The 27,382-nt window shown below is 36.7% G+C and overlaps 1 protein-coding gene and 1 long non-coding RNA gene across 9 annotated transcripts in view; one reads left to right on the top strand and one right to left on the bottom strand.

Annotated features, from left to right (window-relative positions):
- The first annotated feature begins 1,071 nt into the window (after positions 1 to 1,071).
- ppfibp2b (PPFIA binding protein 2b) overlaps positions 1,072 to 27,382 on the top strand; it is a 75,581-nt gene continuing 49,270 nt past the window's right edge. For 5 of the 8 annotated variants that reach the window (XM_032586870.1, XM_032586829.1, XM_032586837.1 and 2 more), the window contains exons 1-3: positions 1,073 to 1,212; positions 20,033 to 20,129; positions 24,417 to 24,625. In XM_032586870.1, coding sequence (XP_032442761.1) covers positions 20,048 to 20,129; positions 24,417 to 24,625 — 291 coding nt within the window. In that variant the 5' untranslated portion in view covers positions 1,073 to 1,212; positions 20,033 to 20,047. Of the gene's footprint in view, positions 1,213 to 20,032; positions 20,130 to 24,416; positions 24,626 to 27,382 lie in introns of all 8 variants that reach the window. The other 3 variants (XM_032586853.1, XM_032586907.1, XM_032586819.1) reach the window with 2 other exon arrangements.
- LOC116735212 (uncharacterized) lies at positions 6,701 to 13,592 on the bottom strand. The gene is made up of 2 exons (XR_004342351.1): positions 7,169 to 13,592; positions 6,701 to 6,850 (listed from the first exon to the last, which is right to left on the bottom strand). It is a non-coding gene; the product is annotated as an uncharacterized LOC116735212 (long non-coding RNA).

The raw sequence follows: 27,382 nt of genomic DNA, 5'->3' as shown, positions 1-27,382 counted from the left end.
AGTGCACAGAAGCTGCACACAGTTAGATGTGATCTGTGCTGGGAGGTTAAGAGGCTTTGGCAAGTAAAAACACATTTTGGAACATCCTGTACTATTACAACAGTGATTGCAAATATTGATGTGTTTTTTTTAAAATTTGTTCCCATATTAATAATTTATATTATGTTGTGATTTCAAAATGCATGGAATTACAAAAGGATTTATACCCTTCTGATTTTTTTCCCCTTTCTTGATAGAACCATGACTTTCAATGTATTTAATGAGATTTTTTGTGATGTACCAAGAAAAAGGCACTGTGCAAATGTGCGCGTAGGAAAATGATACATAGTTTTTCCATTTTTCATAAGCAAAAATTTAAATTTCAGTTAAAATAAAACTTGAATGTAGGTTTAAAGGTTTACTTTTGGTCTAATCTCTGTGTACTTCATTGGTTGTGGGAAACATTCTTATGGATTACTTTTATGTCCAAAAGCTATTCAAAAACAATCTTTCAAAAAATTTGGATTTCACAATATTATATAATTTTGAAGATATATATTCTAGCTAACATATTATGAAACAAATTATTTATTAAAATGTAATTACGTGGAACGGAACAAAAACATCATACAAATTAATAAATATTACAATATTTAGGCGCCTTGTCAGTGAAAACAAAACTGGCATTTCTGAACAAATAACATCAGCAGGCTTTAAAAAAGGTAAAAACTAAAGTGAAAAGCCAGTAAACACCGTTACAGGACAGGCGGTTTCAGTTCTTTTATAGAGTCACTAGATGGCAATGTCTACTAAATCGATTTAATATGATAGTAATTTTACTTCCCATACGCAAAATCTAAATATTGTGTCTAGTTAACAATGTTAGAGGCAAAAATGAGTTTAAATATTTCAAACATATGTCGAAACTGTCGTAGTGGTTTTGTTTTCGTTTTATATAGACTGTAAATATATGTTCTATTTCCTTCAAGTTTAGTGCAGTATTTCCGAAGAGTCAGTGAAGGCATCGCGCTTATCACATGGCAGGTGTCTTTCGTTGAGGGAAGCTCGCGCAGCGGCGGAGCGAGCGTCAACCGCTCATACAGGTCGGACCGGCTTGTGACACCTGGGCGTGAGAGGACCATGCGTGCCCGAGCTGTGGAGTTTGCCTTGTTTTAGTGCCTGGCTCCACCGAACGTATTTGAAGGAGGACAGAAGCTCACAGACTCGGATATAGTAAGTTATATATGACTCCAAGAACGTAGTGTAATTACTGTAGAGGTTTCTGTTTACTTTGGACTTTTTGGGGGTGCTGGGAGATGGTAAAAACAGACAGAGGAGAGTTTACACTTCTGCTTTTGGGACTGAAATGTTATATTCCCAAATAATTACTTTTATTGCATTTTTATAAAAGCAACTTTAGCCTTTGTTGTGGGACCTTATGTGCGTTTGTGGCGCCCAGTGGAGCCTCCATATTTCACAACAATTGTAAAATAGAGATTATCATTTGCAGCAGCCTTGTTGTGGATATTCTCCGGACAGGAATTGTTGTGCAACATTTTATAGTTACATGACGCATTTAATTTCGGTTTGGCAGAAAATTTAACTTCTAGACATGTTCCAGGAACGCTAACATTGTTTCTTCCCAGTCGTTTCTGTTTTTCCACACTGGCTCAGTCTTGTTCTGCAAGCTTAGGGCTGTATGCCATGCTGTGTTAATGCAGATCATCAATTTCTGACATCATGCGTTGAAAGAAATAGGGGGGAGGAATAGGTTGCTGCTAATATGCTAATCACAGAAAATCAAGGCTGATATGTGGCTCCCTCCCGCTGTAGCATCTGCTGCATCTAACTCTGGAGATACTAAACACACACTTATACACGCACGCACACACGCACCCCAACTCACGCAGGCATGAACACATATACATCAGAGAGGGCCAACTTGAGAGAACTGAAGGAGCCTCCTGACTGTGAATACAGCCGGCCGGTGCCTCTTTCTGGTGCAAATCTCATTTAAAAAGAGAGTTGAAAGGCATCATTGCTGCTGACGACAGTGAATTGATTAAGGCTGCTCTGGTTGGCACTTGGGTGGCATTAGCACTCAGAAATGAGAGGAAATAAAAGCTGGAGCCTGGGTGAAGAGGCAATTGATGGGAGTGAGGGGGTCCAAAACAATAAAAGAAAAGTATTGTTGCAACAGTCATCGAACTGTTTACTCAGACAGAAGTACTAACCAAACTGACTGTGGAAGTAGGTTTTAGGATGGTGCCATACAAATACATGCACTGTGCATGGATCCATCAGATGATGGCACTCATCCCTGTGATCAAAGCGGGTTGTGTAATTCTAAGAGCTTTCGTTTTCCTCTGCAGCCATACAGAATCAGATGGTTCTTGTCGTCTTAACCGCTGCTGCTGCTCCTCACACCACGACTGTGGTTTCAGCAGATATAATTCACTGCTACTCCATGGCAGGCAGGGATGAAGCAGAAGAGAGGGAGATGATAAGAGGAGAGATGTTTGGGAGATTAAGTCAATGGGAGAGGAGAGGGATCAAAGTGAGGGGACGGGGGCAGGAAAACGATTCCAGGTTTTAAAATACAAAACATAATCCTTTCTTTTCTTAGCCCATAAAGGAAAAGATGAGAACGTAAAAAATGAAATAAGTTTAGTTTGTTAGAGATTCTGTTTGGTTTACTGTCAGGCCAAAAAAGGATATTAGAAAACAGTGGCAGGGAGAAGCAGCGCTATGCTGCAGGGTTTCTAGAAGCCTGGAAATTAAGTTGTAATCTTTTTCAGCTCAGGAAAAGTATGTTAAAAATGGGCTTTTAGACTCCATTTCCTATTCCATTGTCTAAAAACTGTTTCCATCCATTGTTTTAAAAAAGAATAGTATGGGAGAAATTATGATGCCTATGGCACGGGACACCTGTTGCCATTCCTCACTGCCAGCCTTGTTTCTTAAACTCACAAGTGTACAGGATAGCATCTTCTTCACTCATGATTTATGAACTGGCAGAGAAAACTCAAAGATAGCTTGCCTTTGCTGGTTTATAATAGAAATGTTTTGTTAAAGAGTAAACCATACTTAACTGAAGAGGAGGCTTCAGAGGTTGTATTGGTTTCTTTTATAACCTCATGGATGAGTCTTTGATTCTCCTTTGAAGTAATTTAGGTACTCTTGGGAATGCTCACCACTGTTCCATGTTTTCTTCATTTGTTTATAATGGCCAGTCACTATGAACTGTTGGAGTCTCACAGCCCAAAGAATATCATTTTGTGGCAGTGATCTCAAACTCCAGTTCTCAGGGGTCGATGTCCTGAGAATTTTAGATGCCTCTGTGCTTCAGCACACCTGGTTCCAATATTAGCTCATTAGCAGAGCTCTGGAGAGTTTGACTGCATGCTAGTGAGACAGTCTAGCCATCCATTTCAAGTGTAAAGGACAGGGGACACATCCAAAAGTTGCAGTTTTCTCCTCTTCTTTATGTGCATGGAAATTTCAGAAGCGTTAGAACACCCATTATGCACAAATTTATGTCCTAAAAATGGCTGTGTGAGCATCTCTGTAGACAAATCTCACAGTTGAAGTTGTCAGAAACAATCTCAAACCAACCAGCTGAAAGGCGGAGGAGGAAGGAGGTGAGGACGGGGAGAGGCATGAAAACTATTAAAGCGAATGAGTGTCACGGAGAGCTCAGGAGAGTGGAAAACACGGGTGCATGATTCGGGAAATGAGGGGGAGAGATAAATGCAGGATTATTAGTGACAGATATGAGGTCAGAAGAAGTGTTCAGTTATATATTATATTGGGCAACTTAAAAAAGGTTTGGGTTTTTGGAAATGATCAAGAATTGTAGAAACTTCAATTACTCGACTCTAATGCACAAAGATGTTGCTAAAATATTTAAAGCAAAGCAAGAAATTGGTGCGTCTGAAGTTATTATTCAAATTATTACTGGCAGTCCTTTTAGAGATGAAAGTGAAAGGTAGATGTGTGTCAATTAATCAGCCAGAGATCAGAACCAGACAATTTTTCCTCTGCGGTTGGATCAAAATCTAAAGAATCTGATTTATTTTCAAGAAGGAAAAAAAAAAATCCACCATTTTTAATCTAATATGTTAACCAACAACATGTATTTTTGAGCACTTTTTGAGCTTTATAAAATAAGGTTAGAGGGCTGTACTTTGGTGCAGATGATCAGTAAATTCCTTTATTTTATGTTTGGTTCAAAACTTCTGTGTCTATTAATGAACCATCAGCACATTTTTTTAGTTTTATTTGCTATTATCCTTATAAAAAAAAAACCTAAAATAATAGGAAGGCCAGACCTCAAACAAAACCAAGAATTGATCTTGGATTGTAAAAGGCCAAGATCAAGTTTAAGCCAGCTGTCGACCAACTGTTGGTCAGGTCCAGGTCAACTGTGGTGGTGTTAATCACTAAAGCCGACAGTAACACTGACTGGGTCACACATGCTAATTAGCCTTTTTCTTGTAGGGGTTTTTATGTTGGTGTCTCCACTTGGGCAAAGGAAAAAGGTGCCCTCATAAAAATAAAAACAAGTAAATCTTTGCACTTTCAGTCCACAACTTCTGTTATATCTCCAAGATGTAACTGTAATGGGTCTTAAATATATTTTACAATGCATTTAATATATTTACTTTAATTTTTAAGAGGAATTATGAATGCTGGAGTTCTTGATTTTATTTATTTATTCGTAATCTGTGTCTAGTCAGTTTTATGAGGTTGTAGTTGTTTTGGTTTCTTGAAACACAAACACTGTAAAATATTCTAGCAAATTCTTTAAATTTTGATTTGATGGGAGAAATTGCTTTTTCATATGGTTGTGTATCATTGGTGTGTATGATGATATATATTTTTAAATATTCTACTTTTAAAATCAACAGAAACGGTTAAAATACACCTCAGAGAAAATTCAATCAATCCTAAAAGCTTGGCATGAACCCTGAAGGTCTAGGGCAACACCAAAAGTACTAAATCCTAACCATGGCTATGTTCTGCATATAATTCTGTCTGAATTTTTCATTTTGTCATGTAGATGCAGTGGAAGTGAAGGGTCAAGAAAAAAGGTTTCAGTATTGGAAATTTGTTTAGCTTAAGCAATGACGCTAAACATTGCAGGAGTTGACCTCTGATTTGACAATAAAGAGAGAAGAAGAATTGCAATTTCCAACTCCCAGTCAAATTGGTTGGTATAGAAAAAAACCCCACTTTCCTCACTTGTTTTCCACTGTTGTGTTAAAGCATAGTACACCAAGAGCACCAGAGGGGCGCTGATCTAAGGGAAGGCAATCAAGTTTTATATGGTTTCATTAGGTTAATTGTTCTCATGTTGCATTTATAATGAGACTACCTCTTATTCTTGTCCAATGTGTTTTAAAATTTGCTAGAAAATTGCGATGGTAGTGATTTAACAGCTGCTCACATCTCATAGGTTAATCAAAATCAAACGTTCACTGTTTTTTGACTAATAACTAATTCTGTTATGAGTTTCCTTCATGAAAAAAGTTTGTATCTTTGCTTTTGTGATGTGAGGAGACGGTCCTAATTCAACCTGAAGTATAACCAGCATCCATAATCACTCAAAGAAACCTAATATAACAATTCATGTAACTTTAAAATGAAACTAAAATTAAAAGCCATATTGGAAATTTTAATTGATAATTGTATCCAAACAGATGGTGTTCAGTATGGTACCAGACAGGGTCCAAAAGGGGCCAGTTCCCCAATAGAGCTAATCTTGGCCTTTGTACTGAAGAGATGGTACTAAATCAGTTTATTCTCATTATATGTGCTGGCACAGAATTTGTAGTTAATTGGTTCCTTATACAAATTTTATTTTTTTTTATCTCTATAGTTTTACTTCAACAGTGAATTAAAATTGTAGGTGCTGCACCTTTAGCTCTTTGGGTCTGCTCACTGAATATATTAAATTATGGAATATTGACCTTTTTTGTTTAATTTTTTTGTCTCTGCCTCCAATGAAAAAACACTTAAGCCCTTCTGGTCAATTTGGTCCTAAACCACCACTGGAGTTCAACCTTATAAAAGCTGAAGTATATTGCATCTGTTTAGCTTCTTCACCTGGAGCACTTTAAGACAAATGCACACACCCTGTGCTTTCTGTGAATGTAACTTTACCTTGTAATGTAATCTGTTGCTGTTCTTGTCCAGTTTGTTAGCAGCTTGTGACTTTCTGTAACTCTAGTCTGCTGTAGCCAGGACACTGGCCTCTGAGGTGAGCCACTTCACTGGCTGCTTGTGTTGTTTCACTCAGTGGAAATCCTTTCTTTGTAGCTGGTGTTCTGACTATCAGTGAAAATCATCAGATTTTCCTACCGTAGTACGGATAGATAGGTAAGTCTATCTGTCAGTGCTACATGTCCAAAACTGCTACCGTCATGTTTACAAACAGAAAACTATAGCGGGTTGTGTTAATGTTAAATATATTGGATAACATTATTTGAGTGACGGGATTGAAGTGGAAGCTTAGGAGTTATGCTTAGCTTAGCATTGGAATAATCTATATACATGATGAAACCACAAGAAGATCACTTCCTTCATCTGAATATCCTACCCGTTTAAAATGAAAATCTATAGATGTATGCACTAATCCTTTTACTAGAATATCATCCCTGTTAAAAAATATTTTAAACACGAAGGTGTTAAAACAGTATCAGAATAAAACAGTATCAGACAGGGGAAACAGGTTTTTATTGGAATTAAATTAAACACAGACAACAGATCACCACAACTCTTTTTTGAGCATTAATCCGTTGTATGACAGACTTTATCAGATGCAGCGCAGCCACAATGTGTCCACCGAACTGCGCAGGTCATTGTGTTCCTGAAATGATAGAATATGATTAATGTACACTAATATTACACGGCTATTACACAGCTTCAATCCGACATCTATTTAGCAAAGTTTAGTAATAAAGAGTGTAATTAAACTAAAACATTTTAAAATATAGGGACAAAATAGCCCAAAAACAACATATTTTTTCCTGATTAACTGCCAAATAATAACTTGTTTACAGTAGTAACAACTTTGCAGACAGCAAACTAAAGCCATTTATAAGCTGCCTGTCATGTAAAGTAAAAACATGAAGTAATACAGCAGCTTAATGAAAGCCAGGTATAAAATACATTAAATAAAGCTTACCGTAATCTTCGATGAAATTAAACACATGAAACAAAACTTCCACAGGTAGGACGTATTTATAAGAAATCTGCTGAGTAGGCAGTACGTGACGTAGCATCGATGTGCGCATGCGCATTACCACAAGGTAGGACGGATTTAAGGGTAGCACAGATAAACAGAACACCGGAACTGGAAGAAAGGTAGTGGGGATGGGTGCTCACTGCACACTCAGGGTTGGTTGACAGAGTTAGCTATCTGAAACAGCTGCCAGATGGAAAATATTTCCTGATCTCAACCAGCTGGCTTTGTTATTGCTTCAACTTAACATATTGTAGCTATTTACCATAATTTACGCTTTTATATGGAACCACATATATTTTTGTAATTAGATTTTCTCAGCTAGATAGTCAGGAAAAAACTCATGGACTAAATTCTGCTTGAGTGACAACGTTTTAAATGACTAACAGATTTACACAGTGGTAGAGGACTAAAGCAAAAACATGTATAAATAACAACTGGATTTAGTAAACCCTTTAAAACATGTTATTCACTATGGTGCACTGATTACAGTTTTCTGGCCAATCACTGATTACCAATCTTTAAGAAGCCTGACTTGCTGACTCTAATTTTGGTTGATACGTGAACAATTTTGTTTTGTCTGAAATGTTGCTAAATATAGCAAGAAAGTTGCTGAGTCTGCAACAGTGGGATGACTATTTTTAACTGTAAATGTGCAGACGTGACCTGGTGTGCAGGTCTATCAGTCAAATCTCTTTCACAAGAGAGCAGAAGAAGACAGTGGTTGATTTTAAGACCTTTCCTGAGGTAGATAAGATTGGCTTCACGTGTAAGTATCAGCTGATCCCAAATCTCCCAAAATTAAGAAAATCTGCACTGGTAAGTCATTTGGCCAATAAATCAGTTGGCCGATAAAATGGTGCACCCCTATTTGTTACGTATAATAAAGTTACCATAATCACCACTCTGCTCTCTATAGTGTTACACTGGGAGCATGATAAGCATTAATATTTGATGTTTACATAAATAATGTATTTATTACTACATTGTTAGTTTCCCAGTTTGTCTTTATTGATAAAGAACACACTCGTATCAAAATCATTTATCAGGTGGCAAAAATGTAAATCTGTAGTCAAAATCATACTTTTACTAGTAAAAATCTTAATTGCAGATTTCAACAATGAATTTAGTCCTGATTACTTAAAATGTAATTTCTACTTGTAATGATGAAATCTGTAAGTACAATGTATAATATATCTTCTAATATATTTTATAACATCTCAAAATCCATAATTTGTCCTTGAAAGAATTCAACTCTATAGAAAGTAAATTTTCACTTGAAAGAAGTGAGGTACATCTATTTGGTTTAAAAATCCTCCCTGGCTACAAAATATTAAACTGGTTTACAATAGTTGAGTTCTGACTGTCTCTGCTCATACAGTTGAAGGAAACTCTGCTTAATCTATATGTTTCAGTAGCATCCTTTTAAAGGGAATTTAACCTGTGGGAAAGACACAATGGAAAATTGTTGTGGTTTCCAAACCGTAAACTTTATAAACACGTGCTACATCGTCACTCTGTAACCAAACAATGCTTGGTGACAGACTTGTGTGAGTGTTTTTCTTGTCCGACACTGGGTATCTACCTGTAGCTGCATGTTACAAACAGCACTGGTCTTTTAGAAATCCATGTTTAGTCATACAAATTAAAAGGAAAAAAATGAACTGTTTTTCCACTAAGCAATGTGCAAAAACTTTATTTAAATGTAAAATCTGAACAAAACCACCATACAGATCTGAAGTCGCTGGTTTGCTCTGTTTAACAAAGAGCAAAAGCAGCACAGTTCATTGATGAATCAGTTGTTATAGTTATACCGTCAGGTTTCACTGAAAAATTATGTGCCGCTAAAGCTAAAGCAGAGCATCATTCTTATGCCTTACTACTTAAATGTCCTGATAACATTTATGCATGTGTCCCAGCTTGTCCCATCATCTTTGTTGATGTCTAAGATGCAACACCTACAACAGAATCAGTCCATTCTCTCTCTGTGCAGTTCTTTACAAACTCTGTTGGCTTTTGGCCTCCACGATTGTTAGCTAATTGCTGATTTGTTCGTTTCAGCTGCTCACAGTCACATGGGGCTTTGTGGGTCTTTAGTGTGTTTGTATTAAGTGGTGTTGACATGCTGTTTTTACAGTGCTGGCTTGCTGACACTGGTGTTTGAAGTCTTTGAGCATCATGCTGGTTTCTGCCCTTGAGGCCACGTCAGTCCTTCAAAGCACTTTAGGAATAAATATAAGTTTACTATATGTTGGAAAAGCCGTATTTTGGTAGCTGTACTTCAAGGTGTTTTTTAATTCAAATTCTTTAGTGGCTCAGCAGTGAGAAAAAAAGAAAGAAACAAGATATACATAAACTTTCTTCACATTATAATGCAGGTAATACTTCACAAATCATACCTCGAAATAGCTTATTTGAAAAAAGTAACAAAAATATGTTTTTTTTCTGTACTGTATATTCATGTATAACCTTGTATTTTGAAGCTATGTGCAAGACATGAGTATTTGTGTGATTGTGTCTTTGTCTTCTTTCTGGTCAAAAATTTTGACTTGTGCATCTGGTTCATGTGTCTCATGATCTTCAAAGTGTGTTTTTTGGAAGCAGTTTCTGGATTAGAGATGAACAAACATACTCTATTATTTGTAGAACTGAAAGGCTTTGTTTTTATTGCATTTAGATTAATGCCAGACATTAGGAATGCACAGAGAGGCTACAGTAATAAGATTTGTTTTTCTTTGAACATGGTTCTAAGAATGCTTTTAAAGATTTTGCTCTACTTTATGACTTGGCTGTTGCAAAAAATGATTCAAGTCTGTTGAAGCTGCTCAATATTTGTTTTGCAAGACTTCTTGTCCCTATATGATGCATTAACATTCATAACTCATGTCAGAACTTTGAACTATGTTTTCAAGCCAGACTTTATTGTAATATTTCAAAGTCGTATTAATTCACAGATCTCCAGGCTTTCTAAAGATTTTTCAACATTTTTCTTGAAAAATCTTGACTGCTTTTGATTTAGTTCAAAGGACAAAACATTTGCTTTGTTATTATTTAAACTGCTGCTGCAGATCAATTTTGCTAGCATTCAAAAGGTTTGAAAAATATATGTTAGTTCACAGGAGTGTCAGGAGCAGCAAACATAATTTCAGTTTTGAGTAAATCCTTTCACAGACTTTGTATGCTGTCTGAAATGTCTGGACAAGTGTAGAAAATAATTTTGAGAGTCTGACAAAAGTAGAAATAATGCTCAGCATTCTGATTCGCTCATCTTCCTTAGTGGCACTAATCGTTTCAAAGACGAACTTCTCCTCCTATCTCATAATTGAATGAATTATGTTTTTAAATAGAAGTGTGAAATATCTCACTTATTGGACTGCATTTTATTGATACTAGGGTATGAAAACCAATACATTGCCATTTAAAATGCAAAATTGTAACTTCTCACAGCTGGCTCAACAAGTGAACTTGTGTCTTCCACCTTCACATTGCTGTATCAGTGTGAATTGTTTAATCTTAACATCCCTACTTGCAAAGCCAGTAGGATTTCCCTTATGTTGCTTTACTGGAATGGCTTAGAATGGCATCTGTTTGTAATACTTATCGAAGTGTGAACTTCATGTGTAGTGAAAGAGATGTAACTTTAGAAAAAAAAGTGAAAGTTGGGCTCAGTTGCTGTTACATAAGGACATTTTCAGTCTTTACTAAAAGGCAGAAGGAACATCTTCCTCTTAAATGTCAGTAGTCCTGTCGCATTGATGCTAATTGCCAAAGAATCTGGTGTTTCTTGTTGGCTTGGCGAGGCTCAGCGTGCACACACAGTTGTATTTACTCTGTGTGACAGCAGGGCCTCGGGGGGCTTAGGTCCGGCCTCTAGCTGGTGACTCTAATCCAAACAGGCTAAGCCAAATGAGGAGGAACAGTAAACTAACACACACAACGCTCGTCTGTCTGTCTGTGTGTTACTGCGTGCAGTGTTCTCCTTTGTATATTCCTGTGTTAACGTTTAACCAACCCTGTCAAACGTACAGGGTCAGACTAATTTTGGCTTTTCCTGTTCCCACTGACTAATACATCGGACTACTGATGGGGAACCTGAAGTTTTAAAACTTACCGTTTTTCACTGCAGTGAAAACTGTGATGACTTTAGTGAGATTCCACATAGTCTAAGTCCAGACTGAACCTGTTGAGTCTCTTGTGTGTTTGTTGTTGTGAAACGTTTGAGTCTTTACCTTTTATTCTGTGTCTAAAAGGTAAGTATTTGTTGGGTTCTCGGCTATAGCCTCATATTCCTATATAACTGTAAACCTTTTTTAAATGAATATATGATTTGCATATGATGTGCATGCGTAACCAAATGTCTTGTCCTGAGTCAGTGCATTCTGGAATAATGTTCCCAGCCTTCTCCTCTTGTTAGGCAAATTAGAGTGCAAACTGTAGAAAAAAACGTATTTCTCATAATGCATCCCATCTATACACTGCAGTTTCACTTTATATTACGGTTACATGAGCAGTGAATTCATTTTTTTAATACATAATATTTATTACTAATTCAATTAATTTAATATGTCACACACATTGGCTATAAAATCGTGATTGGACTAAAGTTATCGACTTAATCAGTTTTACAGGCTCCTGGAGGCAAAAATGTACATTTTAATTAATATGTGAACTGAATAGAGTTGTGAATGCATAGTTTTCTCAGAACAGAGAAAACTATGCAGAAACTCACATGGACAAAATTAGGGAACTTCTAGTAAAGAAATACTGTCTAATTTGAATCAGACTTTTTTTAAACATTGAAATTATAATACTGAATTTTTATCCCATTCAGTTATGTTTATGATATATTTTTCATGGATTGGTGTCACGTGATCAAATGCATGTAATTTGATTGGCTAAAAGCTGCTCGACTTGATCTAGTGCTGATTGCTTTGGCTTGTGTCACCAGAAGGCTACCACATGTGTCAGCACAATTTTGCCGAAACAAATCTTTACTGGCAGATTTAAACTGAAAAAAATGATTGCACACGCTAAAAAAAATCTTGTTTTTATAAATTCAATATAGAAAATAAATCTGATCTAATGACACTAAAGTTCTTCCATAGATATCTCCTGTCTAACATGGTGTTTCGTATGCACCAGTGTGCAGCTAAAAATGTGTTGAATTTGTATTTTTATTATTTCCAAGGTTGCTGTCTTATGCCACATTCCTGACTCCTTTGGGTCACTGAAGTTCACTGCTATTTTGCATTGTTTTAAATTGTTGAGTGTAGTTTTCCTCAGAAGGCATAAATTAAATTTTGCTCAGTTATAAGAAGCATGAAGCCTTATAAGCTAAGGTCTAGATGAATCCATTACCCTTTTATATTTGCAGACTCCTATTTTTTGCTCCCTTGCATATCTTTGTGCCAGTTTTCCATGCTGGCTATCCTAAACTTCTGCAGATTGATGGAGAGTTTGCCCAAGTGGGAATTGTGGGTGAAAACGGTCAAATAATTGGATATCGTTCCCCTTTTTACTGGACTGATTCTGATGGTCCAAAGTCTTCTTAAAGTTTGCATTTAATTTAAAAATCAAAGTATCCAGAGTTTAAAGGTAGAGATCCTATTGAGTATTGTCAAGAAGAAGAAAAGAGTCACTAGATCCAACAAAAGAGGCAAGCTAAAACAATTATTAAATCCACACCAGAACCAACTATGATTGGCTCCATGTTACACAGCATAGATGCAATAAATTTTTAGTATGTTCTGTGCCTGCTTTTCATTTGGCCAATTTCGATGTATTAAAACATTTCTTTTATTGGTCTTATGTAATTTAAAAATTTTCTGAGAAACTGAGTTTTTCACCAGCTTAGATATAATCATCATTAATTACTTTGCTTTTACTTATACGTAGCCAAACCCATTCAGTTCAGTCACATCCTTCATCAGTACTGGACCAATTCTACAGGATTGATGCAGACAAGTCAGTGAGCCTGTCCCCCTTGAAAAGTGAAATTGTAATCTTATCTCTTTCCTCCTCAAATTATAACCCGTAGCTCAGACATAAAACGCCCACTCTGAAAGCACATTTGTGGTTCAACATTAAGACAGAAGAGCTCAGAGACTGTTCTGATTTCCAGGACCCGAGCATCTGTGTTGTTTGCTCTGATCCCCACAAGCTTTTAGACACAATAACTGCTTATATCAAGTGTTATGAAGGCTCTTATGACAACAAGGGTAGTTAAGTGGGGGGGGGGGGGGTTATTGTTTTGACTGCTCAGTATATTTTGCTTCTATTGTTTGTGTGAACCACGATTTGTACAAGAACTCCTTCATTTTCCAGACCATACAAGCCACACAAAATGACTGCATCAGGAAAGTTATATATATATATGTCAGGTGTTCTCCCTTTTATTCTACTTTACACACACTTATCACTGCTGCACTGCCTTTTGCCAAGTTGCATCAATTTCTGGATATGTGACATTTAAAAATGTAGGATCTGCATGTTAATATATTGATATGTCACAAATACATCCCTTGTAATTTAATCTAAATATTGCAGTGATATGGGTTGTGATCATTGAAATATTGCTTTTTCTTCTCCTTGCTTTCCTTTTTACCAGTCATAGTGCTCATGATGCACAGGTTGCAAAGATGCATCATATTACAAAAGAAAATGGGGTATTTCTGGGCAGTCTAGATGCACTGTAGGGTTTTTTATGAATTTCTTAGTTTTCCAGTAAAAAAACTTGCATTATTGTTGATCGATTTGCTTTAATAATCACCCCAAAACGATTTTCATTAATGCAGTTCTCAATTCTCTGCTAGTGCTGCTGCGTCTTTGAGACAATCTGTACTGATTTAGCTGTCAAAACAACTTCACAATAAGTGCCATCAAGAAAATTTGCTCAAGAACCTAGTTTTCTCTAAACTAGGTCCTAAACAAGAACCTGGTAAAATTTAGCTTCACTGGTAAGCTAAATTTTACCAGTGAAGCTTTTCCAGCTGTTTCACTTTGCGATCAACAACTTTTAACGCAAAAAGCGATTTTTGACCTTATTAGTAAATACATTTCTCTATAAGCTCAAGCTTATTGTATAATTATCATATAAACTACATGTGTACCAGATTTGCTTTTCTATCTGGAGGTTTTAAAACAATGAAAATATAAGTTTTACAATAAGCAGCTGCTTCTACAAAGCACTCGGCTTGGGTTGTTAAAATCCTTGACTGCTCTTAGGACTTTGCACTTATATCATATAAAATTTATTTTATAAACCCATTTTGTGTTTATGTTTACTTAAATGCAAGATCTAATTGAAACAATGTCTTTTTTGTTCTAGTTTTATGAAAATCTGATGATTAAAGCAATGCAAACGTTAATTTTATTAAATGCCCCCGAATTGGAACATAATTGGGGGTCAGTGGATAATTGAACAAAAGAAAGGTGTTTCTTATTCCAATAGTCTAATTTTGTTGCAGTTTCTATGCAGATATTGAACCAGACCAGAACCACATGGAGAAACCACTGCAAGTCTATCTGTATTAAGATGTATGTCAAAAAACAAAAAACCTGTTTAGTTCCACATCATTTTTGGTCAAAACTGTAAGAGCCAATGTAGAGGCAAAAGGAGCCACAGGTTGCAGTTAAAAGGAAACTTGGAAAGGAAAGAGAAAGGGGGGGGAAAGTGTTGCTTACCAACAGACAAAGCATTAGCAATAAGAAAACACAAGGCTCAATGTGGTACTAAATTAAGGACCTGTAGTAGCCATAAGAAAATATTCTTTTAAGGGAGCCAATCCAAAAGAACTAAATCTTTGAAAAAGGATAGACCTGTTGCTGCTTCAGACAAGTGAAAAGGCAGATTGCCCAAGTAATTTAACAGTTTGGTTGTTTCTCCATATACATGTGCAAAATGTAGAGTGGAATGGTGCAAGGACCACAAAGTTATTCATAGTACTGTGCAGCATCTCCCCAATGCATTTGCCATCAATTTATCCAGCATTTTAGAGAATTCTTTACATGTTAATATTTAAGTTTAATCCACTTTTGTCAGGAAATTAACCTTTTTATTTTTAAAAGTTGAAAATAATGCTAGTCTGTTTACCTTGCTTCCTGTTACCCTCATGGTGATCACTGACTGGAAGTCATGGGTTGTTTTGCGTGACGGTTCATTACCCTCGCTCTGAGGGCAAAATAGATTACAGCTTTAATAGCAGACGTCAAGTGGACTGACTGGAGTTTAACACAGAACACTGACAAAGGAAAGAATTGGATAATATGAACAGGAAACACATTTCACTGAGAGCGCTAAGCAGAGAAAAACCAAAGTGAAGGCAAGTCAGATGCACTTTAACGAGACTAAAAAGGACAAAAGAGAGCTAGTAGCTCAGCAGACAGCTTTGCAGTGCTGTGAGGCACATTAAACTTATATTCTTGCCCCCCCACAGCACTGCATCAGTCACGGTTCACATATCACAGCCTACCCACTGTGATATACGCAGAAAGATAATCTAGCTAGTTTGCAAGCTCACAAACTCAGCTCTGAAATTATCCTCTTATATCTTCTCTATGTCCTGCTTTTCTGCATTTGACACTGGTTTTGTAGTACTGCTGCCCCACTCTACATTAGTTTAACATATATATATATATATATTTTTTTTTGAAAATTGAAATACAGGAGCGAATGTATAATTGTTTCTTACAGGTTTTTTTAAAATAACAAACATTTTATAATATTGGTATGAAAATGCGTTGTATGAAGGAGAAATGGCTTGTTGTTCAGAAGTTTGCAAAACTCAAAACATTTTACGTATTTTTCAAATTAGTTATTAATTTACTTACTTACTTTTTTTTGTTAATTACGTCAAATACAATAGCTATTAATTCACTTTCCGGAGAGTAATCTCAAGTGGGCAATGAGTTGGGACTGTTTTAGGCTCTAGTTGTTTTTTTATGATTTTCAATTTGCAAGGTAACTGTGGTTTTGTGTAAAGAGTAGACATCTTGCAACCGTAAAATTGTAAATCCTATTCCAGCTTTTTCATGTCTCATGCCCCTGGGCAAAGTACTTACAAATCTGTACATCGGTGTGTGAATGTCAATGTCTGTAAATTCGACTTGATGAATGTGGCTTTAGTGTAAAGGACTTTCACAGGTCGGTTTGACAAAAAAAGCACTATATATATTCAGTCTTTTCACCATTTACCAATTTGGAGATCTTTTTTACACATTCCTTTTAAAGTTGGTTTCATATTGCACAGTGGATTTTTGTGCTTGATAAGGTAAAATATTATCAAACATAACACACTTGAATACAGCAAACTGGATATTGTAGTGTTTTCTTTTTGTTATGAAAAAATGTTTTCAGCCTAGAAATGCGAGACTATATTTTCCTATGCTTGTTTGGGATAATTAATAGTGATACCAATCATCATACACTGAAAAGGTTCACATTAGACCTCACGGTGGTTATTGTACCTGTAAATATATTTTAAAAGAGAAAATACTTCTATCAGGTAGAGTTAAAAAAATCCACTGAGATTTAATTTACCATGTTCATATTTTAGTTTATATTCTTTCAAGGTTAGTTGTGGCAGAGTACTTGATTCCCATCTTCTTCAAGTTTATGTTCACCAATGTTTTATATCTGGACTATCACGAGCCCCGGAGGTGAAAAGAGGAAGCTCTGGATTGAAACCTCTTTGTTTTCAGCTCTTTCATTGAAGCCAGTAAATGGAACAGATCTCTTGATATGACCGCATTCAGACACCTTGCAGATGTTTGATGTTATCACATAGCATCTTTATGAATAATAATACCGATTAGATGTGCTGTGTTGTTTGTTGAGTACTTATATGTGCACTAGACTCCTGAACTAATAGATGCTTGTATTCTTGCTCTAGGCATGGGGGCACTGGTGTTGATTTCTGACAACATATGTGCTTGCCCTGCAGGTTCAGGGATTAGTGGCTCTTTGGTTAGCAGCTTATCCCACTAAAGCAGCGTAGAGGGGGCGTTAGGTGTTTGCACAGGGTGTCTGAGCGCTTGCGTGTGTGAGGAAGCTTCTGAACAGAGTTGCTGATTTGTCATGCATTGTTGTCATGAACTGCACTGTCAGTATGAAACATGTTTGACTTGCTTTCTTGGGTGGTTATTATAGAAAGAGTTGCAAATCCTGTTGGTTTCAAAATGACAATGAAACATGTTACATCTACTGCAACAGGAACCTCGGGGCTGTTCAACTTCTGAAGTACTGGAAGCTGTGTGTAGCGCTGCTGTAAACCGTAGAACATGTTTCAGATGTAGCACTGTGGCGGATGTTGATGTAAGTTTATGTCATGTAAGAAAACTAGTTTTTCAGGTGGGTAATCTTTATGGGAAAAGATTACATTGTCATTGTTGGCTCATTTCCTTAGAAATGAGTTGTTTTTGGCTCATTTCTAAGGAATGAGCCAAAAAAACAACTTCTTTAGAAGTTGTTTTTGCTTGACTTCTTTTTCTTTCAAATTCTTAAAAAAAAAAGTCCCACCAAAAGAGATAATGTCTTTACTGTGAACAATAATTTATTTTTATTCCAAGTAGAAGACATTTTGAGGTGCTTGGAGAGCTTTATATAAATTGCTTTATATATACAGTATATACATATATATATATATATATATAGTACAGACCAAAAGTTTGGACACACCTTTTAATTCAATGAGTTTCCTTTATTTTCATGACTATTGACATTGTAGATTCACACTGAAGGCATCAAAACTATGAATAACACATGTGGAAATATGCACTAAACAAAAAAGTGTAAAACAACTGAAAATACCCCTTATATTCTAGTTTCTTCAAAGTAGCAACCTTTTGCTGTGATTACTGCTTTGCACACACTCTGCATTTTCTTGATGAGCTTCAAGAGGTAGTCACCTGAAATGGTTTTCACTTCATAGGTGTGCCCTGTCAGGTTAATAAGTGGGATTTCCTGCCTTATAAATAGTCATGAAAATAAAGAAAACCCATTGAATTAGAAAGGTGTGTCCAAACTTTTGGTCTGTACTGTATATATATATATATATGAAGACGATCCTAACAGTGAATAATGCATCCAAGGGTTTGTTGCTCTTTGCAGTTTGTCCTGTCAGCTCTGTGCTGGAACAAGACTGTAAATCCTGCATCAGCACCTCCTGTTTATGCAGTCTCACAAGAAAACTAATTTCCTGACTTCCTCACATACAGGCACATGCTGCAGAAACAAAGGCAACATTGTTGTGTTGATGGTCAAATGTTTTCACAGAGCTGTTAAACAGAGTCATTCTGTCATAACGTCTGAATGGTGCTGTCATTGTTGGTTTCAATTGGCCTGATATTATGGATATTATTATAATAAATTATTGAATTACAAGGCTTGTCTTAAATGCATACGTTTGTCCGTGCAGCTAATGTTCGTGTGTTTAACTGACAAATCTTTATTGTAGCACAATATTGTAACTCTATAAAGTGTGTTTCATTTGGAGCATCAGCCATCGTAATGGAATGAAAGTTGCTGCTAATTCAGATGAACATTAGTCTGCTATGTAGGGGGTTTATTCTCTCAAGGCATCCACAGATTACATCACCGCCCTTCCCCTCGATTTGCACGTAGTTGCCTATTTGTTAGTAAGTCGGCATGACAGCATGACAGAGGGATGAGGGCCTTGAAGGAGTGATGACTGAAAAGGCATGAGTGGCAGGCAGTGAGGGGATGGCAGAAAAGAGGATGGGAAGGGTGCAGAGCAAGAAAAAAAACCAATGTGGCAGAAGTTAGAGGGGAAACCAAATTCAGTGATAACAGGGAGAATATCTCCTACGTTAATAAATATGTGGATAACTGATGATGTAGATGATTTTGCTGCAGGTGTTATGTGCATTATATGTTTGCATGCAGTACTTGTATTTAATTAAATATTCAGTGTTAAACTAAAAAATCAATAAATTAAGCATAGAGGTGTTTGGTCAAATGTAAGGGAAATTTGTAAAGAATGAATGAAATCTACTGACCTCTGTTGGTAAGTCATTAAAATTACACCATCATGAAAATTTGATTTTAACAAACATATTCGGTCATTTGGGTCAGTATTGAGGATGAGGGTAAGAGATTATATAGGCAATGTCAATCTAATGGTTCATTAATACGTGTCTTCTGCAACTGAAGTTATTCAACAATCAAAGTAGTGATTGAAACTGACAAATTTTCTCTTGACCGGCTGAGAGAGGTAAACGGCAGGTCAATTATTGCTTCTTTACTAATTTTTCACTGGTAAATAAATGCAGTAAAAGTGAAAACTCCTACTCTTTTTAGTCTGCAAACACATCAACTTGTGGCACATTTTTATCTTTATGATACATTTCCATTATATTTAATTATTGAAATGACATAAGGATTCCGCAAATCTTTTATATTCCATAATTTTAAAAATCAACAGGCCAGGCAAAGAAAAGCAGAAATCAGTACCAGCTAGTAAAGCCTGATCAGTTGATCTATAACTGATAGACTTTGGATCCAAGTTATTTTCACACTCAGATGTCCGTAGGGAGAATGTAGCACTTGCTCTATTCTCAAAGATTAGATTGCCAAAACCCACAGAAAGTTGGGCTAAATAAATTCTTTATAGCACTGCTTTATAGCTTGTTGAAACTTTTACATCTCCAGTGCTGCCTTTTTATCTTGCTACATTTATCCTGAAGGTTATTTATTAATATAATTATTTTTTCATTTGAATATGCTCTACTTTTCAATAAAATATAAAGTCAGATGTTAAGTTCCTTTCCTTTGTTCTCTATTTACACCAGAGTATTTTAGGTCTGATGCTTCCTGCCGTCACAATGGAAACGGAGGCCAGTCACATGCTGGAGGCTGCATTGGAGCAGATGGACGACATCATTGCAGGTAAGAGGCAGAGGCAGGAGGGGTTGACTGTGTGATGATAGAGGTTAAAAGGGTTAAATGTAGTCTGTGTTTTGAAAAAAATGTTGGTGTAGTGATGGAGACCGCTGTTGTAGTTGAGAGAAACATCTTGAACCACATTTTGCACATTTATGCACAACAAATTAACATTTAAAAAAAAAAAATAAATGTCTCAATATGTTTGAACTACTGTGTTCTATCATATTCACATTTACATTAAGTTTTCCAGATTTCACACTCACATTAATGTCATGATGATGCTTGATGTGGACCCAAATGCAGGCTCAATTTTTCTGTCAATTTGAGAGCGCACATTTTCAGTCCAAAAGCAGGATTTCTTGTCTTTTGTTCTCAAAACTTTTAATACACAAGTAGTTACATTTTTAATTTGAAAGGACTTAGTGTCTTTCTTCTCAAAACTTGAACTCTTTTTACTCAAAACTTATGCTCGCTTTCAAATATTCACTGTGCTTTCTCAAACCTTTCTCCTCGCACTCAAAACTTGTATCTGCTTGGATCAAATCTCGCCTTGCAAACCTCTGTGCTTGCTTGCAAATCATTTTCTGCTCGCACATGGAACAAAAAAGTACTGTTGCCTGGCAATCTCTCAGCCAGAAGAATGAAAGTGTTGTACTGGGTGCATTTGGGAATTTTTCTGCCATAATTCGAGAGCACACATTCGAAGTCTGAAAGCAGGACTTCATGTCTTTTGTTCTCAAAAGAAAACTTGAAATCCTTTTACTCATATTAATGTCTATTTTGTCAGGACTTCTTTGTGCGTATTGTTCTGTGTCAGCTAAGCCGCTTTCTCCCAAGTTGTTTATAAAGAGACCACAAATGAAGAAAATTTTTCATTAAATAGTTTTGACTTTGAACCAAACTTGATGAAATTGTCAATAAAACTAAATTTCTAAAGTCAGCCAACATTTAACAGTCTACTTATTGAAAGATATTCTTTTGACATCAGAGTCTACAGTAGACTATAAACTTTAGCTTCCCTTTTCATCTCTTTTTGCTCATTTGATCTGGCTGCTGAATTTTCTCAGTTAATGCAGCAGAGTCTCACTGCTTTATTGAAAAACACAGCTAGAAAGTAAACTTGTATAAGTAGGTTAATCAGTAGCAAAGGAGTGAGCAGCACAAATTCAAAGAGGCTCATTTAGATGTGTGTTTGTGTGTAAAAAAAAAAAGAGGGGGGTGTTTGCTGCAGCCCTCTCAGCCTTGACTAGTACAGATTTGAGTAACAGAAGGGTAAATGTTTAATGTTATCCATCAACATGATGTGGGAAAACAGAAAGCATCTGTCCAGTAACACAGAGGGAGAGAAAAAGACAGATGGATACATTTCAGATTGGATATATTAGAGATCAGAAACATGTAGCATAAGTACATACAAAACACAGGGCTCTTATGGAATCAAGAAAAGTATTTTCCAAGTCTATAAGGATTGGAAGTGAAAAATAAAGTGTGGAATATAAATATTGTTTATGTTAATGCAGGGGTGCCCAAGGTCAGTCCTGGAGGGCCGGCATCCTGCATGTTCTAGTTCTCTCCCTGGTTTAACGCACCTGGATCAAATGATGGCTCGTTAGAAGGCCTAAGAAGAACATTGACATGCTGAGAAGGCTGTTGGTGCCACCAGGGGGAGAACTAAAACGTGCAGGATGCCGGCCCTCGAGGACCGACTTTGGGCACCCCTGTGTTAATGTATTCAGCCACATTTTATCACTTTCTGTCTTCCTGATGAATTTGCACCATATTTTCAGAGTTAATTGCCACATATTTTGACAAATTTCTGCTCTAATTTTCCACTTCAGTCTTTGACCATTTTATTAACATTTAAAGGGTTTTTTTATATTAGCTACTATGACTATTTATTCTAGGAATGCACTAGTGTAGATATAAGAGCTTTACTGATATTGAGTAAATCTCAAGACCATCAGTTTTAAAATGCCTCAACAGCTTTGTGCTCATGCTCAGCTTTTTTGACCCCTCTCTGCAGCTGAACATTTCTTATTGACATCTTTTGGCTTTTCCAGTAAATACCTCTGACCTTTGCTTCTGTCTTTTTGACTAACAAGTATCACAGAAGGTTTTTGCTGGATGTGCATAACATGTTAAAGAAGATTTTAGCTTCCACCAGCAACATACTCTTCATTCCCAGCTGTGAAAGCTCAAGTGGGCTGAGGTAGGGTTGATTGATTGTTATGCAAATTAGTATTTTTACAGAATTACCTCAGTAGTGTTAATTGTATCAATAGTTTTTTACAAATGTACTGGTGAACTTTCCTATAAGTGGCTGGTCAACCTAAGTTATTCTCAGAGCACATCAGTAAGAAACCAGAAAAAACATTTAAACCATGGCATGCTTCACTTATCTCAGTTAAAGTCAGTGGTCAGGCTTTAACAATAACAAAGAGACAGATCAAAATTACATTCATGGGGGGTTCCACAAACAGAGGAGCAGCTGCAGAGTTATTTAGGTCCAAAATTTTGATGACTAAATGCAGATGGAATAAAAGATTTATAATAATTAAGTCAGTCATGAAGTGACTTTAATACACTAAAAGAGGACAACAGGATAAAATATGCTTTTATTTTTGGAGGGTAATACACTCAGCCTTACTACTGAGCTCCCTTTGCCATAGTGGGGAGACATGATAAATGGCTTGTACTTGAATAGCGCTTTATCAAGTCTATATTACATTCAGTCATTCACCCGCTCATGCAAATATTCACACATCTGTACAGCACCAATCATTTTTGAGCATACTTTAGTTATGAGGTGCAGACTGTTTTTGGCTAGTTAGCAGATAGAACAAGATTTTTTTTTAAAAAAGAAAAAAATGTTTTTATCATAAATTTAGGTGATTATTTAGCACTTTTCCCAAATTGGTCAAGTATTTCTTCTTCCTCACTACATGTGAAACATTTATGCATTTAGGTCAAAAAGATTGTCATCACACCATGCGATAAATAACGAGAGCCTGGGACCTCCATTAGCAGCACCTTAAATCTTTTAGCTTTATTTTAGACTAAAATGATGCTTTTGTTTACAGTTCCTACAGCTGCTTCAAAACCCGTTGAGCTCACTGAGTGCTCTGAGGCTCGCTATCCCAGCTCTCACTGACCGCAAATAGAAACGCATTAAAAATCCCATTAGCGATAACATCAGCCAATCACTAACAAGGAAATTAGAGTCACTTATCAACAGAATTTAGATATGTTGGTCATATTACATTCCACAATGTTTTTGGATCTGGTGGGAACATAAAGTGAATGCGCTCCATTTGTTGTTTGTTGGATTAGAGTTAGGGTTGTGCTGTAGTTGGAACTTGAACAAGGCTCCTCATGCATTGCTTTCCCTGCTTTAATGGTGGCTACATTTAAGGAATGTGAAACTAAATAAAGTTCATACTGAAAAGAAGAATTTAAACTACAGTGATCTGTTGTAAAATCTGGGTAAAAGTTTAAGTTTTGTAAATAAGTGAAGCTGTGTAGGTGACTGTGGGAAGCAGGTGTGCAAAGGGGTCTGCAGCACCCCATGGAGGATGTATTTGGCAGCATTACCTGCGAATAAGCATTTACTGACTGCTGCTGAGCTTAACTTTTCTACCAGGTCTGACCTGCTGAATTGTGATTTTTACCAGCTCCGATTTCTCTTTTGAGGATTATAATACACACAGATTATTTTATGCAAATGATATTGTGACTGAAAAATATGTTTAGAAAGAACATCCACCAAAAAGAAGAATGCAGGTTCCTTGATGGAGGTGGAAACGGGCAGACGCCAAACTCAGGTTGCAGATTGGCACTTGGTGTTAATCCTAAGCCAGCTGTTATGTTGAAATGGGAGTTTTTTCTTTTTAATATTTTACTTTTACAGTCAAGAGTCTGTTTTTACAAGTGGAGTGGGTCAGGAAGGGTTAAAGACCACTCTTGGCAAAGATTGCCAACCTTTTTCTTGATTTAGACCATTTATTATGCTGAGCCACCATATAACGTGGCTGTTTTATATAGCCACATTTACTTGACTGTATCCAGATGTGCTATTGTTGCCATCACTGTTTAAATATGAGTTACAGGGCAATAATCCAGGTGACACATGAACATTTAGGAATCTGCCGTCAAGATGACTGGATCTGATTCAGTCATGCTTCCTGTTCTTTTAGCTGTACCTCAGTGTGTTGAATATATTTTCTGTTAATGAGACATTAGCACAAGTTGAATTAATGAAATAGTGAGTGATCATCCAGTCTCACCACTCAGGTTCAAGGGCAGCAGCGATGGAGTTTTCCAGCACTGTGTACGATCTGGGTTCTCCTGTCAGCGCCGGTCCACTGCAGGTCGTCCAGTTAGCCGAGGAGCTCAAACTTGCTCTGGAGGTTCAGCCCAATCAGGAGGAGAGAGACAACCTCAGAGCTCAACTGCCTCCAGAAACGGCACAGGCTCTCATCGATTGGCTGCAGACTGGAAGTGTAAGTACAGGATCTGAAATGACAAACTCTACATGTATTTGCTTCAACTTTTTTTAAGCAATTTTATAAAAGAAGTGTATATAAATATTGCTGGATTATTTTACTATCTCTATTTTACTAATCAGATGCTTAAACAACCCATAAAATGGCCTGCATGACAAAATTTGTGTGGTGCAAGGTGCTTTTAGAAAGAAAACATTTAAAAAGTGAGTTAAATGTTTACCCTGACTTGCCACTCCTCATTGTTTCTGTCACCCTAAAACACCTGGAGAACTGGAGTGAGTGTTTTATTACTAAAAGAACAAGTAGAGTTAGAACATGTTCTGGTAAGTTTTCCTTGGAGACACCATTACAACTTAACTATTATTGACTTCCTGCACTACGTTCCCTCCCTTACACCGTCTGTCGGCCCTTTGTGGCCTCTCAGTCATTACAACTTCTCTGTTTACGTCAGCTTTTACCTCTCCTTCTCCCTCTTTTTCCCCTTTGCTCTCTCTCTACATAGTAGTGCAAAGTCTCCCCACTCACTGAGACTATGCACGTTTAGTCACCCATCCTCTCTTTTCTCATGCAAGTCTGTTTTGTAAATGTAAATGAGGCAGCTTTATATTCAAGCAGCCAAGTCTCTGGCAGGAGGACGTGATTTCTTTGGACTGTTACTCTGAGGTAAGGTAAAACTGCTCCAAAAAGTTGAAAGTATTGCCTTGCAATGTTTGAAAGATAGTTGCCGGTTTTGTTCTTGAATGTGTTTTTCAAGTGGGAAGTCTTAAGTATTAGTAAAAAAAAAAAAAATAAGGGTCCTGACTGAGAGTTTTTATGCTCTTAGTAATCAGATTACTGGCATAGAGCTGGTTGTGCTGTCAGAAGCAGTTGGCTGCTGTTGCTGAGCTTTGTCCTGCAGAGGTTGCTGTTTTCTGTGCAGAAAGCAAAGTCAAATTGTATGCAGAATAATGGAGATGGGTGCAGCTGAAGATTTTCAGCTTGCGCATTGTCTCAGCAGCAGATGTCTCCCATGTTGCTTTCACCCACTGCTCATTCCGCCCTTATTCTCTCCTTCTTTGTTTTGTTGAGTTTCCTCTTGTCTTCTGCTTCCTGTTCCTGCTACTTTTTGCTGCCTATTTTCAGTGCACAAGTTCATTATTTTTATGAATGTGAATACACTTTACATGACCTTAATTGTCAATCATGTGCGAAGAGAATGTTGTGCACAGTTGAGGGGATGATTGTAGAAAAGAGTAACTGGTTTTGAATTGTCTTATTTTTCAGAATTGAAAGCAATAATATTCAGTTAATAATGTTGTATTCTCAGCTCTCCCCAATTTTACACTTGCATACCGTAAGACTTATTTCCTACAATGCATTAAAATTCAAGACCGTTTATATAGAGTAACATTAGAGTGATAGTTTGGTATAAAACTGTGTGTGTATAAAAAAACTAACTTGTGGTATTATGCATTTATAAAAGGACATGCATTGGGAAAAATCAAATGCATAACATTTTAATTAAATATTTTAATTATTTAACTGACAAAAAAAGATAAATATCCCACGAACAATTTTGGCCACCGATGGTAACAACCAACTGCAGCTGGATCACCAAGCTCAACTGCAAAGAGACAATGGGTATTGTCTTCATAAACAGAGAGCTTGAATGGTATTGTCCACACCCTTCTATAAGTTATATATTTCAAATGAAAAGGTTCAGTTAAGATTTTCAAAATTATATAATTAAAGTTTATGGAAACAATGCTGTGTGATGGTTTGGCAATCCATTTGGTAGGCAGTTAATTCCCCCCGCACCTCCCCGGACTGTCACAGCCATTTTTTCTTGAAATGGACTGAGAAACAACTGGGAAAATCCCCAAATCTTTGCTGAAACAAAAAGCTGCTCATGTGCAAATTTTTAAAATGGATGAATAAACGCCTGGCAGATCATCAAGACATCTAGAAGCTTGTACTCTTCCTGTCTAACTTTTTCTTCTTCTCTTTCACCTCCCCGCTGACCTAAAAGGAGCAGGATCAAAGACATTTAAGCTTCATAATTAGTCTTCAGCCCTGGGGCTTCTCTCCTGGGATACTTCACAGTGATACTCATACATATACACAGGAAGGATTATCAGATGACTTGTGACTGCCACTCATTAGAGCTGACTCAAATGTTTGTCTTCAGATACAAGATATTGGAAAAGTGGATTCCCTACCCAGAGATTAGTAATCACAAATAAAATGTATTTTCTTGTTGACTTGTATGCATTGTTTCACATTAAACTGACTAAAAGTTCCCTCGTTCAGAATAGTATTAGGAGTAACACATAATGAATGTAATGTATGATATTCACACATTTAAAGCATTGTTTGGGGTCTTCAATCTCTTCAGCATTTTGATCATCACACTCAGGACCAAAGGACATGTTTGACCTTCTATTTCTATTTCCTTTATTTAAGCAGGTAAACCCCATTGAGATCTGGATCTCATTTTCAATGTTGCAGACCTGGGCAGAAGTCTGCAATACACAGCAACCTGGTTACAAAATAAAACGTTAGTCATCGTTAGTAAAATAGGAATTGGTACTTACAAATCTGATGATTCTGGGTTTCCATTGGAGCTGTGCAGTATATTAAGTTGCTATCATCATTAAATATCTGCTATCCAAACCAATCCGGGACTCTGTGAAAAACTTGTAACTTGTTCTCCCACCTTGCCAGATACATCTGCCATCTGGCATTTGTGATGGTGGCTTTGGATATTTTTTCATC

This window comes from Xiphophorus hellerii, chromosome 2 (assembly GCF_003331165.1).
Source record: "Xiphophorus hellerii strain 12219 chromosome 2, Xiphophorus_hellerii-4.1, whole genome shotgun sequence".
Classification (NCBI taxonomy): Eukaryota; Metazoa; Chordata; class Actinopteri; order Cyprinodontiformes; family Poeciliidae; genus Xiphophorus; species Xiphophorus hellerii.
This window is presented reverse-complemented; position numbering and strand designations above follow the sequence as displayed.